The 15,000-nt window shown below is 39.7% G+C and overlaps 1 protein-coding gene across 2 annotated transcripts in view; it reads left to right on the top strand.

Moving 5' to 3' along the window:
- dnajc4 (DnaJ (Hsp40) homolog, subfamily C, member 4) overlaps positions 1 to 15,000 on the top strand; it is a 30,775-nt gene that overhangs the window by 7,986 nt on the left and 7,789 nt on the right. Inside the window, exons 4-7 of one of the 2 annotated variants that reach the window (XM_062044243.1) lie at positions 306 to 396; positions 527 to 690; positions 10,866 to 11,036; positions 14,863 to 14,949. In XM_062044243.1, the coding sequence (XP_061900227.1) occupies positions 306 to 396; positions 527 to 690; positions 10,866 to 11,036; positions 14,863 to 14,949 (513 nt within the window). Of the gene's footprint in view, positions 1 to 305; positions 397 to 526; positions 691 to 10,862; positions 11,037 to 14,862; positions 14,950 to 15,000 lie in introns of both variants that reach the window. The other variant, XM_062044242.1, reaches the window with a different exon arrangement.

Raw genomic sequence — 15,000 nt, 5'->3', positions numbered from 1 at the left:
ACACCTTCATTTATTTCCAGGTCTTTGCGGGACGGATAAAATGATGTCGCGGGCCAGATCTTGAGTTTGACACCTCTGATCTAACCCAACTAACAGTGTCAATCAAAACAGGAAGTAGTTTTAAAGACAACATTTCTGCGGAATGTAATTATTTAATGTTGTGGTTTATTAAGTGCACGTTTAACTTGTTTTCTTGTGGACAAGATGTCCTCTTTAGACAAATACACCCAACAACTAAGATCAACAACACTGCCAGTTGTCTGTGTTTTCATGTTTCATCTACTTTGCTGTTTGTTTCCTGTCAGAAAAGCTGCAAACTACTACGACCTGCTGGGAGTCAAATCTGATGCCACCTTGGATGAAATAAAACATGCATTTTTTGACAAATCTAAAAAGGTAATCACCCTTTTTTAAATGTTTTTAGGAAAATATCCGAGCACATTCGTCAATGCGGCATCTGCGTGTGTCTTTTTCAACGCCGATTTGTGTGAGTGTGGACTGACCCGCGCGTGGTGTGCGACCGCAGATGCACCCGGACCGCGACCCGTCCAACCCGGCGCTGCACGGCCAGTTCGTGCAGCTGAACGAGGCCTACCACGTGCTGAGCAAGGAGCCCAGCAGGAAGGAGTACGACTTCAAAATCAGCGGGGGAGGCCACGCCTTCCGATCCGCATCCAGTCACAGCAGCAGGTGATAATACATTTTCACTCATTACATTACAGTGTGCAGCTGAGTTACCCCCCCCTCCCCGCGACCCCGAAAGGGACAAGCGGTATAAAACTGGATGGATGGATGGACATTAGTATAGCAGAATGTACTAAATAGGGTTGCACATATGCAAACCTCAAAAGCAGTGAAGTTGTCACGTTGTGTAAATGGTAAATAAAAAGAGAATACAATGATTTGCAAATCCTTTTCAACTTACATTCAATTGAATAGACTGCAAAGACAAGATATTTAACGTTCCAACTGGAAAACTTTGTTATTTTTTGCAAATATTAGCTAATTTGGAATTTGATGCCTGCAACACGTTTCAAAAAAGCTGGCACAACTGGCAAAAAGACTGAGAGAGTTAAATGTCAATCAATCAATCAATCAATGTTTATTTATAAAGCCCTAAATCACAAGTGTCTCAAAGGGCTGCACAAGCCCCAACGACAGCCGCGGTACAGAGCCCACATAAGGGCAAGGAAAAACTCACAACCCCAATGGGACGTCGATGTGAACGACTATGACAAACCTTGGAGAGGACCGCATATAGGGGAGACCGGATGCAATGGACGTCGAGTGGGTCTGGCATAATATTGTGAATGTCCAGTCCATAGTGGATCTAACATAATAGTGTGAGAGTCCAGTCCATAGTGGATCTAACATAATAGTGTGAGAGTCCAGTCCATAGTGGATCTAACATAATAGTGTGACAGTCCAGTCCATAGTGGATCTAACATAATAGTGTTAGAGTCCAGTCCTTAGTGGATCTAACATAATAGTGAGAGAGTCCAGTCCATAGCGGATCTAACATAATAGTGAGAGTCCAGTCCATAGTGGATCTAACACAATAGTGAGAGTCCAGTCCATAGTGGATCTAACACAATAGTGAAAGTCCAGTCCATAGTGGATCTAACATAATAGTGTGAGAGTCCAGTCCATAGTGGATCTAACATAATAGTGTGAGTCCAGTCCATAGTGGATCTAGCATAATAGTGTGAGAGTCCAGTCCTTAGTGGATCTAACATAATAGTGTGAGAGTTCAGTCCATAGTGGATCTAACATAATAGTGAGAGTCCAGTCCATAGTTGATCTAACATATTAGTATGAGAGTCCAGTCCATACTGGATCTAACATAATAGTGTGAGAATCCAGTCCATAGTGGATCTAGCATAATAGTGTGAGAGTCCAGTCCTTAGTGGATCTAACATAATAGTGAGAGTCCAGTCCATAGTGGATCTAACATAATAGTGAGAGTCCAGTCCATAGTGGATCTAGCATAATAGTGTGAGAGTCCAGTCCTTAGTGGATCTAACATAATAGTGTGAGAGTCCAGTCCTTAGTGGATCTAACATAATAGTGAAAGTCCAGTCCATAGTGGATCTAACATAATAGTGAGAGTCCAGTCCATAGTGGATCTAGCATAATAGTGTGAGAGTCCAGTCCTTAGTGGATCTAACATAATAGTGTGATAGTCCAGTCCATAGTGGATCTAACATAATAGTGTGAAAGTCCAGTCCTTAGTGGATCTAACATAATAGTGAGAGTCCAGTCCATAGTGGATCCAACATAATAGTGAGAGTCCAGTCCTTAGTGGATCTAACATAATAGTGTGAGAGTCCAGTCCATAGTGGATCTAACATAATAGTGAGAGTCCAGTCTATAGTGGATCTAACATAATAGTGAGAGTCCAGTCCATAGTGGAGCTAACATAATAGTGAGAGTCCAGTCCATAATGGATCTAACATAATAGTGAGAGTCCAGTCCATAGTGGATCTAACATAATAGTGAGAGTCCAGTCCATAGTGGATCTAACATAATAGTGAGAGTCCAGTTCATAGTGGATCTAACATAATAGTGAGAGTCCAGTCCATAGTGGATCTAACATAATAGTGAGAGTCCAGTTCATAGTGGATCTAACATAATAGTGAGAGTCCAGTTCATAGTGGGGCCAGCAGGAGACCATCTCGAGTGGAGTTGAGGAATGCTCATCAAAGACTTATTTGGAACATCCCACATAGGGTTGCAAAGGGGTGGAAAGTTTCCGGTAAATGTCCGGAAACTTTCTGGAAATTTACCACGGGAAGTTAAGCTCGGGAAGTTTGGAAATATTGACCATTTTTTGATTATTCAAAGTTGGACACCATCCTTGAGAATATATGGGAATTAATGGGGAATTGCAATAATTATATATTATTGGGCACTTGTCTACATGCTGCTGCATCTTTGTGGCATTTTTGACGTAGCTCTTTGCACAGTATTTACAAATGTACACCGCCTTTCCACCTACATTGGTTGGGGTGAAATGTCTCCACACATCAGATGGTGTAGATAGATAGATAGTACTTTATTGATTCTTTCATACGTGGCATTATTCTGTTTGTATTTATTTATTCTTGTAAAACGTTAATGCAATGCCACACACAGATATAGATAGTCAGCTAAGCAATTGGAGTAGTCTTTAAAAATGTATTACTGATGCACAAATGAATAGAAATAGGCTAGATGAATAAATGAACACTCAATCAGCATGCTAAATCAAACCATAACCTACATTCTTGTATGACAACAGAATGGCTAGCAGAACAGAAGGCAGAGAAAACTACACCTTTTGATTTAGTATTTGCTAGTGTGACTTTACAGATCACAAAAAAAGAACATTTGGATCGCTAACGTTGTTAGCATATATGAATGGGATTTAACATAGAGAAAATTAGCATCACGGCTAACGGAGAAATATTTTCGGTTCATTATGAGACTGTGGTGGTACATAAACCTAGCTAGCTAGAGATATTGGCCCCAACATCATTGAACAAGTACAGGAACAGCTAGCTAGCTTGAGTGGAAGTCTGCTGGAGTAGTCTACAGTCATACAGTAACAAGCAATTACACCTCTATTAAACTTAAATACCGTAGATAAAATATATTTACCCCAGTAATATCAGCAACACTTACCTGACTGGATGAAGTCCTTGGGCTCAAATACTAGTGTGGCCTCAATAGCCCTGCTTTAGTGTGAAGCATCCTGGGAATGCACTGCGCATGTGGCGGAGGAATGCACTGTGGAGGGTTGAAATTCTTCTGAATTTGCATGAAATCAGGTTGTTTTAGCTAATAATCATGCTGCAAGATCTAGCATTCATTCATTTTTGAAATTTTTTATTCATCTCCTTCATTGATGTGCATTTTTGGATCAATAGAAAATTAAACTTTAGCAACAAAACACATATTTACACACCTATACTTGAGAAAATCTTATATTTCCTGCCCCCTTCAACATAATAAGTAGGTAATGGATAGCCCGGATTCACAAGCATACAAACCAAACAAAAACATTCAAATATAATGAAAACAAACAAAAAGCACACAAAAAAAACAACAAATGCAAAACTTCATGAAGTACAAACCGAACAAAAAATAATATACATCTCACGGTATGATACAAAACAAATACAAAACCAGACAAAAAATAAGTAAAGTGCCTCCATGGAAATGCCCCCCTCTACCTCAAAGAACTGCTCACCCCCAAATCCTCCACACGACACCTCCGCTCTGGACAGGCTAACCTCCTCCAACCTCCGAGGACAAAGCTACGGACAATGGGAGACCGGGCTTTCTGCTCCACCGCTCCCAGTCTGTGGAACGCTCTCCCTGACCACCTGAGGGCACCACAGACTGTGGATGCTTTTAAAAAATGCTTAAAAACCCTTCTTTTTAAAAAAGCCTTTTTTTTTTTTAGATATATACATACTAGTTTTAGCTATTTGGCTGTTCTAGTTTTTATTTTTATTTATTTTTTATTATCTTTTTTAAAAATTTTAAATACACTTTAGCACTTTGAAGTTGTTTACTCAATGTAAAGTGTTTTTTACAAATAAAATATATTATTATTATTATTAAAATAATAAATACAAAGCAAAATGTAAACACTTTCGGCTGTCCATATGATCTTATTGTACTGTCTTTATATAGTTTTTTTCATTTGGAACATATTTCTACAATCTTTTATCTCATTGTAAAGAGAATTCCATAGTTTAACCCCCACCATTCAATGTTTATTCCCATTAAATTCCCGTTAATTCCCATATATTCCCGTTAATTCCCATGGAAAGTTTCCAACTTTGAATATTCTCGGAATTCTGCAACCCTAAGTAGCACACATGTTTGTATACAATTTGTATATAGTTTGTATACAGTGAGCTGGAGGGAGGTTAATGAGAGGACCAGGAGAATAGGAGGCACAGAATATATAATCTTGCCTCATTGGAGCGTTTTTCATCTGTTTTATCTTAATCATGTCGTCACATTTATCAGTAAAACGGCATAGTTCAAATCCCAGCCGAGTCATACCAAAGACTATAAAAATGGGACCCATAACCTCCCTGCTTGGCACTCAGCAACAAAGGGTTGGAGTTGGGGGTTAAATCACCAAAATGATTCCCGGGCGCGGCGCCGCTGCTGCCCACTGTTCCCCAAGGGGATGGGTCAAATGCAGAGGACAAATTTCACCACATCTAGTGTGTGTGTGACAATCATTGGTACTTTAATCTTAATCTTTAATTCCTAATTTCCTAATTTTCTGTTCATGTGAAACCTGACAAGAATAAAACTCTCCTGAGGCTTTGCTCTGAACCTCTTCGTTAGCCACCTGTAACAAAAAGTACAAGCTCTGAAAGTAAAGTGTGTGCACTTCTGGAGATGATGGCTTTTACAGCTGGCTACATTCACTCTGCACCACTGCTAGATATAATATTATTTGTAACAGACAATTATTTTTCCTCGCAAAACGCTCACGCTGCCAACTTTGCACTTTTCCTGTTTGGCTTTCTGTCTTGGTTCCTACTGATACCCATTTAGGCAGCTAACTAGAGAGGCCTGAAATAACAGTACTGTAAATAAATAAATACTACTGTACTGCTGGTTGCTGCCAAAAAGTGAACTCCATTATGCCTACAGTGTGAGTGGTTATACACACAAACAACTGAATCATCGAAGAGTACAACTTTTACACGTTTTCATGAAAATGATGTATTGATTAGGGACGTTCCGATCAGGATTTTACGCTGCCGATTCTGATCATCCATGAGTGAGATCAGCTGATACAGATCACATGTATGAACTGAAAAATGTTTCCAATTGTTTATGAGGAGTATTATTGTCAGTTGAACAATATCAACACAATATTAACCAAGTTCCTTGTCGTCATGTATGACATAATAATAATAATAATAGATTTTCTTTGTAAAAAGCACTTAAAATTGAGTAAACAACCTCAAAGTGCTACAGTGTATTAAAAAAAAGAAAAAGACAATAAAAAATAAATAAAATAAAAAGTAGGACAGCCTAATAGCTAGAACTAGTATGCATATATATCTAAAAAAATAGGCTTTTTTTTTAATAAGAAGGTTTTTTAAGCCTTTTTTAAAAGCATCCACAGTCTGTGGTGCCCTCAGGTGGTCAGGGATAGCGTTCCACAAACTGGGAGCGGTGAAGCAGAAAGCCCGGTCTCCCATTGTTCATAGCTTTGTCCTCGGAGGTTGGAGGAGGTTAACCTGTCCAGAGCGGAGGTGTCGTGTGGAGGATTTGGGGGTGAGTAGTTCTTTGAGGTAGAGGGGGGCATTTCCATGGAGGCACTGGTGGGTTAGTAGAGAGACTTTGTATTCAATCCTGAGTGGAACAGGAAGCCAGTGAAGGGATTTGAGAATTGGTGTGATATGGTCATATATTCGCACTCTCCACAGGATCCTAGCAGCACTATTCTGTATGTATTGCAGCTTCTGGATGTATACATGTATACATACAATTGTTTGATCAAAACAAAGTCAATAGTACGCAATAACTAAGCAAACTCGTTAGTTTTTTTCCCTCAAAGTCCTCCTGTGTTCAGGGAATTACGCCTCGAGTTAACCAAAACAAAATATATAAATAAAAATATTGACCTAATCACTCTAGTATTGATACTACCTTTGGTATTTACTTGACTAATTTCTAGATCAATCCGCCCTCTTCTTACATGTGGTGTACTGACTGTGACAACGTTTATATTATCCTCTCTCTCTCGACTCTTATTAACTTGTTCATATCTGCATACTTTCTTTTTAAGTGTCACCAGTAGATGGCAGTCACACATAAGAGATACACCTAGACTGCAATATGACTCAAGTAAACAACACCAACATTTTATGTGTTCCATTGAAAATATAGAACATTACACACGGCGCTCAAAAATCTATCAAAATGTTTTAGTAGGACTTTGGTAAGCTATGAAGCCGCACCGCTTGATGGATTGTACTGTGCTTCAACATAGGAGTATTATTATGGTGTGTGTATAAGGTAAGATTGGTTCACAATATTATGCAAAAGCAACTTCTATTACCTTCTGGTACCTGCTGATCTGTATTTGGGGTCTGCATAAGTCCTGGTAATTTGCGCACGTCCGCCTTTGTAGTCCGTGCAGACACTGTAGTCCAGGGGTGGGCAATTAATTTTTACCGGGGGCCGCATGAGCAACACGAGCACTGCTGGAGGGCCACACCGACAATATTTCAATTAAATTTTGCTCAAATTATTTTTGATATACCGTAAGATAGATAATAATAATAATAATATTTTCATTTAACCTAACTTATCTTTATACAAAAGCAGATGGCTTTTGATGGTTTTATTTTTAACACTTTCTTACACAACACTTCCTGATGCATATTACAATACAAAAATTTCAATTTCTGTCACTTTATCCTGCATCCTCTTTGTTGTGAACGTAGCACGCCTGTAAGGTGATTGGCGAAGAAGGAGGAAGCGTTGCTGTTGCGGAAATGAGGAGTGAGGATTGGTTTTCCTTTTGGAAAGAACGAGATAAGTTGAGCTGTGTTAGTATAGCATGCTCAATAAAAGTTTAAAAAGAGCATCAGACTTGGTGTGCACTTCTTCTGGACGCTACAATTGATGTCAGAAGTGGGATGAAATGCCTCCCAGTTCGCCTTGCCATCAAACCTGGGAGTCTTCATTGAGGGCGGAATTCCCCCCGTGGCAAGCAGCATGGCTGCACCTGTAAACTCTCTCTCTCTCTGTCTCTCTCTCTTTGCGGCGAGCTCCTCACGTGGCACGTACCTCCCGATGACGTAGCACACAAACAGTGCAGTATGCGCAAAGTTTTACTTCTGCCACCAATTGTAGCGTCCGGAAGAAGTGCACAGCAAGTCTGACGCTCTTTTGAAACTTTTATTGAGCAAGCTATACTAACACAGCTCAACATATCTCGTTCCTTCCACACGCACGTCTCCTCACTCCTCATTTACGCAACTCAAGAAGACAACATCTACTTCAGCAGGTCGTTACACTATATTCTTTAAACACAGCAACATGTGTACCACAAATAAGCACACGGCTTTACCTTTACTTGGCAGTCCATGTCTTGTTGAAAACACGCCATTTGTCATCAACTTTTCTCTTTTTAGCGTCTCGGGGATAACCGGGCATCACTTGTCGCTGTGCGCCTTCCCTCACAGGACATACGCACATATAACACTTTTCAAAATGAAAGCAGCACAGTTGTATTGCACGCACGACAAAGATGTTTTTTTAAATTTATTTTGTAATTTGTGATTGCTGCTGCGCGCATGAGCATACGTCCACACGGAAGTAATACAAATAACGCTTTTCAAAACAAAAGCAGCACCGTTGTATTGCACACTCGAAATAGATACTTCTTAAAATTTATTTTGTAATTTATAATTGGCCTCACGCGGGCCGGACAGAGACGTATAAAGGGCCGGATGCGGCCCGCGGGCCGCAGAATGCCCAGGTCTGCTGTAGTCGATAAGCTTCTTCTTTTTCTCTATCTTCTTGTTATGGGACATTCATCCTCCACTGTTGCCATTTCTAATATAAAGTAGTGTAAAGTTCTTACTTATATCTGTCAGTAAACTCACCATGAAAGCACTAAAACATACCGGTGTAGTGAGTTTACATTATTCACCCAAGGAACTTTAGTTACTAGAGAGTTCCGGTCGGACGGTTTTTCACAGGACACATTTCGGGTGTTGTTGATGTTTCCGGATGAGGAGATGCGGCTCTGTTATTGATTGAAGTAAAATCTGAATGTCATTAAAACAGTTAGCGCCATCTTTTGACACTGCTTCCACTCCCGTCCTTGCACGCTACACCGCTACAACAAAGATGACGGGGAGAAGACGCTGTCGAAGTGGAGGCACGTAAATAAGACAGCCCACAAAACGGCGCATCCCGAAGCGACTGTCAGAAAGTGACTTGAAGATGATCTGTAAAACATCATCTATGCAACATTTTGAGCAAAGAACCACCATTACATGTTATGTAGACCACAAGGAAGTCTTTTACATTTAGAAAAAATAAAATAATAATATGACTCCTTTAATGCGCCTTATAATCCGGTGCGCCTTTATATATGAAAAAAGATCGAATACAGACCATTCATCTGCAGTGCGCCTTATAATCCGGTGCGCCCTATGGTCCGGAAAATACGGTACATTTTACGAAAATCGTTTGATACTGATCAGTGGCTGATTGACATACCTATAGTTTTGATGCATTGTGGCATAATGGGGACACAAATGATTGGTGTTGCTATTTAAAGGCCTACTGAAATGAATTTTTTTTATTTAAACGGAGATAGCAGATCTATTCTATGTGTCATACTTGATCATTTCGCGATATTGCCATATTTTTGCTGAAAGGATTTAGTAGAGAACAACGTCGATAAAGATCGCAACTTTTGGTATCTGACAAAAAAAAGCCTTGCCCCTACCGGAAGTAGCGTGAAGTAGTCAGTTGAACATTTCCGCAAAGTTCCCTATTGTTTACAGTGATGGCGGCCAGAAGTGAGAGCGATTCGGACCGAGAAAGCGACGATTTCCCCATTAATTTGAGCGAGGATGAAAGATTCGTGGATGAGGAAAGTGCAAGTGAAGGACTAGTGGGGAGTTGAAGCTATTCAGATAGGGAAGATGCTGTGAGAGCCGGGGGTGACCTGATATTCAGCTGGGAATGACTACAACAGTAAATAAACACAAGACATATATATACTCTATTAGCCACAACACAACCAGGCTTATATTTAATATGCCACAAATTAATCCCGCATAAAAACACCTAGGTGTTTGTTATGCTAGCTCCTAGCTCCTAGCTACTAGCTCCCGTCCATATAACCCGCCAATATAATTCAAACACCTGCACAGCACACACACTCACTCGGCCCAAAGGACCGTTCACCTAACCCAAGGTTCATAAAGCTTATATATTTACCCAAAGTTACGTACGTGACACGCACGTACAGGCAAGCGATCAAATGTTTGGAAGCGCAGCTGCGTACTCACGGTACCGCGTCTGTGTCTGTGTATCCAAATCAAAGTAATCCTGGTAAGAGTCTGTGTTGTCCCAGTTCTCTACAGGCGTCTGTGTATCGAAGTCAAAGTCCTCCTGGTAAGAGTCTCTGTTGTCCGAGTTCTTCGATCTTGACTGCATCTTTCGGGAATGTAAACAATGAAACGCCGGCTGTGTTGTGTTGCTGACTTCCCTCGCAAAATACTCCGCTTCGCACCGACAACTTTCTTCTTTGCTTGCTCAGCTTCTTTCTCCATAATGCAATGAACAAATTGCAACAGATTCACCAACACAGATGTCCAGAATACTGTGGAATAATGATATGAAAACAGAGCTAGTTTGTATCGGCTTCAATGGGGGAGCCATACCTCGGTTTCACTGGCTACGTCACGCGCATACGTCATCATCCAAAGGAGTTTTCAACCGGAAGTTTAGCGGGAAATTTAAAATTGCACTTTATAAGTTAACCCGGCCATATTGGCATGTGTTGCAATGTTAAGATTTCCTCATTGATATATAAACTATCAGACTGCGTGGTCGGTAGTAGTGGCTTTCAGTAGGCCTTTAAATTCTTCTATGCCACTTTTTCTTCGCTCTATGTTGTATTTTGCTCCTTTCCCACACAAAAAATCCTCAATGCAACACAAAAACTGTGTCCTGACTATAAACCGGAACCAGATCATCATCCATCCATGACCTCCAGGGTTTTCTCAAACAAGTTTTTGTCCACCAAGGTCATCCAATGACTATTCATATGGGCCTGCTCACCCTGAGCCATTTTTCCTCCTCCACAGCAGCAGTGCAGAGGCGCAGGCCAGCATGCGTTACTGGGAACAGGTGCACCAGTCCCACGCCAGGGAGATGTCTGCAGAGGAGAGGGAGCGGCAGCGTAAGAGGAACTTCCGCCTGATGGGCTACTGCCTCCTCACCATGACGCTCAGCATCGGACTGCACTTCGTTTTCTTCAGGTGAAACTCTCAGCTGTCTCATTTTCTGAGTCCGGTTGGTATTAAGTGTCAGGTTCAAACACTGATGACATCTATTAAAAAAGACAAGAAGCTAAGAATCAAACAGAGACAGAATTAAATTTGGACTCAATTTTGAGGAGAGACGCGGCCACTGTACAGTCTTGCACCACGCTCTGCCAAAAGATCCCCCCACCTGACCACAGCTGCTTCCAGAGGGAAGTGGGTCGTAAACAGCGTTGCCTTTGGTTACCGAACAGTTAAAAAGAAGAGGTCGTAAAATAGTTCAAAAAGAGTTCCATAAAATAGTTCAAAAAGAGTTCGTAAAATACTTCAAAAAGAGTTCGTCTGGAAATTGGGCAGATCCTTGGTTCTCTCCGCTTTGAAGTCCTTAGGCCAGAACAACATCCTTCTGTTGATTACCATACATTAGAGAACACAGGAACACCATCTTGCTCCCCCCCCCTACACAGTGGAGTTTTACGAGCCTTACTCTTGGAAGGTGTCAAAAGACAGCCTTTTGTCTTGTCAAGAACACAATGTAATACAAAGTTTTTTGTGATAATTTAGAAACAATTATTCTAGCATTAACTGTCCGGTTTTTGGTGTGTTGTAGCAACAGAAAATGAGCTACAGGCTAGACTTTGGACACCACTGTTGTTTGTTAACTATTTTGTCATTCGTTGGAGGCTTTTAACTTTCTGGAATATCCTGTGTTCATCACACCAGAGGAAAAAATACCTATAACAAGTAACGTGTGGATAGCTTTTAATTAGTTTACACAAACTTTGTATAGATGTGTTGCATCGAACCAATTTAATTCCCATAGGGATACATTTCATCAAATATTAAGGGACTAATATTAAGTCACTTTTTGGCTGCCACAGAGTGCTTGCGTGTGTGCCAAGTGGGGCAATTACTAGAGGTGTCCGATAATGGCTTTTTTGCCGATATTCCGATATTGTCCAACTCTTAATTACTGATTCCGATATCAACCGATACCGATATATACAGTCGAGGAATTAACACATTGTTATGCCTAATTTTGTTGTGATGCCCCGCTGGATGCATTAAACAATGTAACAAGGTTTTCCAAAATAAATCAACTCAAGTTATGGAAAAAAATGCCAACATGGCACTGCCATATTTATTATTGAAGTCACAAAGTGCATTATTTTTTTAACATGCCTCAAAACAGCAGCTTGGAATTTTGGGACATGCTCTCCCTGAGAGAGCATGAGGAGGTTGAGGTGGGCGGGGGGGCGGTGTTGAGGTGGGAGGGGGTTTATATTGTAGCGTCCCGGAAAAGTTAGTGCTGCAAGGGGTTCTGGGTATTTGTTCTGTTGTGTTTATGTTGTGTTACGGTGCGGATGTTCTCCCGAAATGTGTTTGTCATTCTTGTTTGGTGTGGGTTCACAGTGTGGCGCATATTTGTAACAGTGTTAAACTTGTTTATACGGTCACCCTCAGTGTGACCTGTATGGCTGTTGACCAAGTATGCCTTGCATTCACTTGTGTATGTGAAAAGCCGTAGATATTATGTGAATGGGCCGGCATGCAAAGGCAGTGCCTTTAAGGTTTATTGGCGCTCTGTACTTCTCCCTACGTCCGTGTACACAGCGGCGTTTTATAATCGGACATCTCTAGCAATTACCCATCAGATCCAGCAAATGAAGAACATGACTGTGCAGAAAACAGAGTGCAAACTATCTGATGCGAGCCAAAAAAATCCAACCGTGCAAGGGAATAAATCCCTGTGCGTTATCTGAAAAATATTTGTTGAGGGATCTCAAGGATGATCTGTCAGTCGTGTTTCCAGACATGTCAAACTATTAGATGCTCCAGACATCATTCTACTTATAAAAACATGGAGGTCTACAACTTCTTTGTGTGTGGCTGGGTCAAGGAAATTGGTATCAAGACTCTCCTGGATAAATATGCATCGTTTTTGCTCGGGTAAGTTTGCATTTCACAATTTAACTTTGCGTCTACACCCATGTTTGTTGTTGTTGTTGTTTGCTTTCTTTTATTTAGACTTGCCGAGTTGGTGCTTTACGAAACACTCGTAGTAAAAATGCAACAAGAAGAAGATATAGTACAAATAATATCAAGATTATACAAAAGCCAAAAGCAGTGAAGTTGTCACGTTGTGTAAATGGTAAATAAAAAGAGAATACAATGATTTGCAAATCCTTTTCAACTTATATTCAATTGAATAGATTGCAAAGTCAAGATATTTTCCGCCCATCTTGATTATCTCTCGAGGAACTCTAATGAAGCGTTCGTCTTTTTTGCGTTTTCAACGGTTCCAACAGCCTAAAACAACGCAAGAAAAGGGTATTTTTCTTCGAGAAAGGCAAAATGCTGCCCAGAACGCTCTACAAGCAGTAGAGCTGAGGAGTGATATGCATGTCTGCCTCCTACAGGACTGCAGTGAAACAGCATCACTTGACATATTGTGATCGTTCCGTCAGCTGCTCCTCTCTTCCTGCTCTAACAGCCTCCATAAACTCAGCAATATTTACACCTCAGCACATTAGACTTAGACTTAGACAAACTTTATTGATCCACAAGGGAAATTGTTCCACACAGTAGCTCAGTTACAAAAGAAGGAAAGGATAATGCAGGTATAAAGTAGACTAAACATGTACCATAGTAGCAATATAAAATATAACATATGTAATATTGACATATTAAATATACAGTATATAATGATATATCCTTCAGTGTTTCCCACACATTCATTTATTTGTGGCGGCCCGCCACGAAAGAATTACGTCTGCCACAAATAATAAAAAAAAAAATATATATATATATATATATATATATATACCGGTGTGTGTGTATATATATATATATGTGTATATATATATATATATATATATATATATATATATATATATATATATATATATATATATATATATATATATATATATATATATATATATATATATATATATATATATATATATATATATTTTTTGTCCTGTCCAGCTTCTCAGGCAAATCATATAGTTGATGTAGATGCCCATATAGGCTTTTCAGATTTACTTTACAAAAGAGAAGTGTAGGATACTTCTCTTGTTGCCTTATTTGTATTTGACCACTACTGTTTTCTGTTTATTTGTTACTGACTGTGGCAGGACACCTCTGCCTCTGTTTCACTTTATGTTGCTGGTAAATAATATGGTTGTAGTAGTAGGCTAAAGTTAAATTATTTAGTATGCACTAATTAAAGGGGCAGAGCTTTAAGAGACATTTTAACTTTTATATTTTATAAGATATATTTTTTGTAAGAACCACAATTAATAAATATATTTCAGTGAATAACTTATTGTTCAAATCTGTATATAAATATGTACATAAAGTGTTGTAATTATATTGTAAAATGGATGGATGGACGTTTGAAACAAAACTGTTATTATTAATTAGTAAGTATACATTTTTTGAGCCTTTTTAGAGAAAATCATATCATTGTAGTAAATTATGCAAATTACTCGATGGTGTCATGGTGACCACGCCCATAGCCACGCCCCCACCGCCACAGGTATCTTGGCAGTTTATGGGAAACACTGTCCTTATATTATATCCTTATTTTATACAATATATAACAATGAGCATGTACAATATTACAGTATATGTAACAGCTGCAGCAAAAAATAGAGCGTAGATCAGCAGAAAATATACATTATAAACAAAGAGAGGTAGCTAACATAGAAGCGGTAAAATATTGTAATATTGTCAAAATTGTGACCACCTATGATTTTTTGTTGTTGTTTGACATTTGAAAGTTTGACGAGAGTGTCACTTTGTTGAAACGCTACAGAAAACTGGAAGAGGTCCACACCAACTACATGGACGAGAAGGATCGCGTCATCTCAGAAATATACAACGAGTCCAAAGAGAGGGCCAGGTGGGTGCTGCTCGTCTTTTAAAATGATTCGACCAATGAAGCTACCAAAAG

Source organism: Entelurus aequoreus, linkage group LG04 (genome assembly GCF_033978785.1).
Source record: "Entelurus aequoreus isolate RoL-2023_Sb linkage group LG04, RoL_Eaeq_v1.1, whole genome shotgun sequence".
Lineage (NCBI taxonomy): Eukaryota > Metazoa > Chordata > Actinopteri > Syngnathiformes > Syngnathidae > Entelurus > Entelurus aequoreus.
The sequence above is the reverse complement of the archived record's forward strand: the minus strand, read 5'-3'. Positions and strand labels throughout refer to the sequence as shown.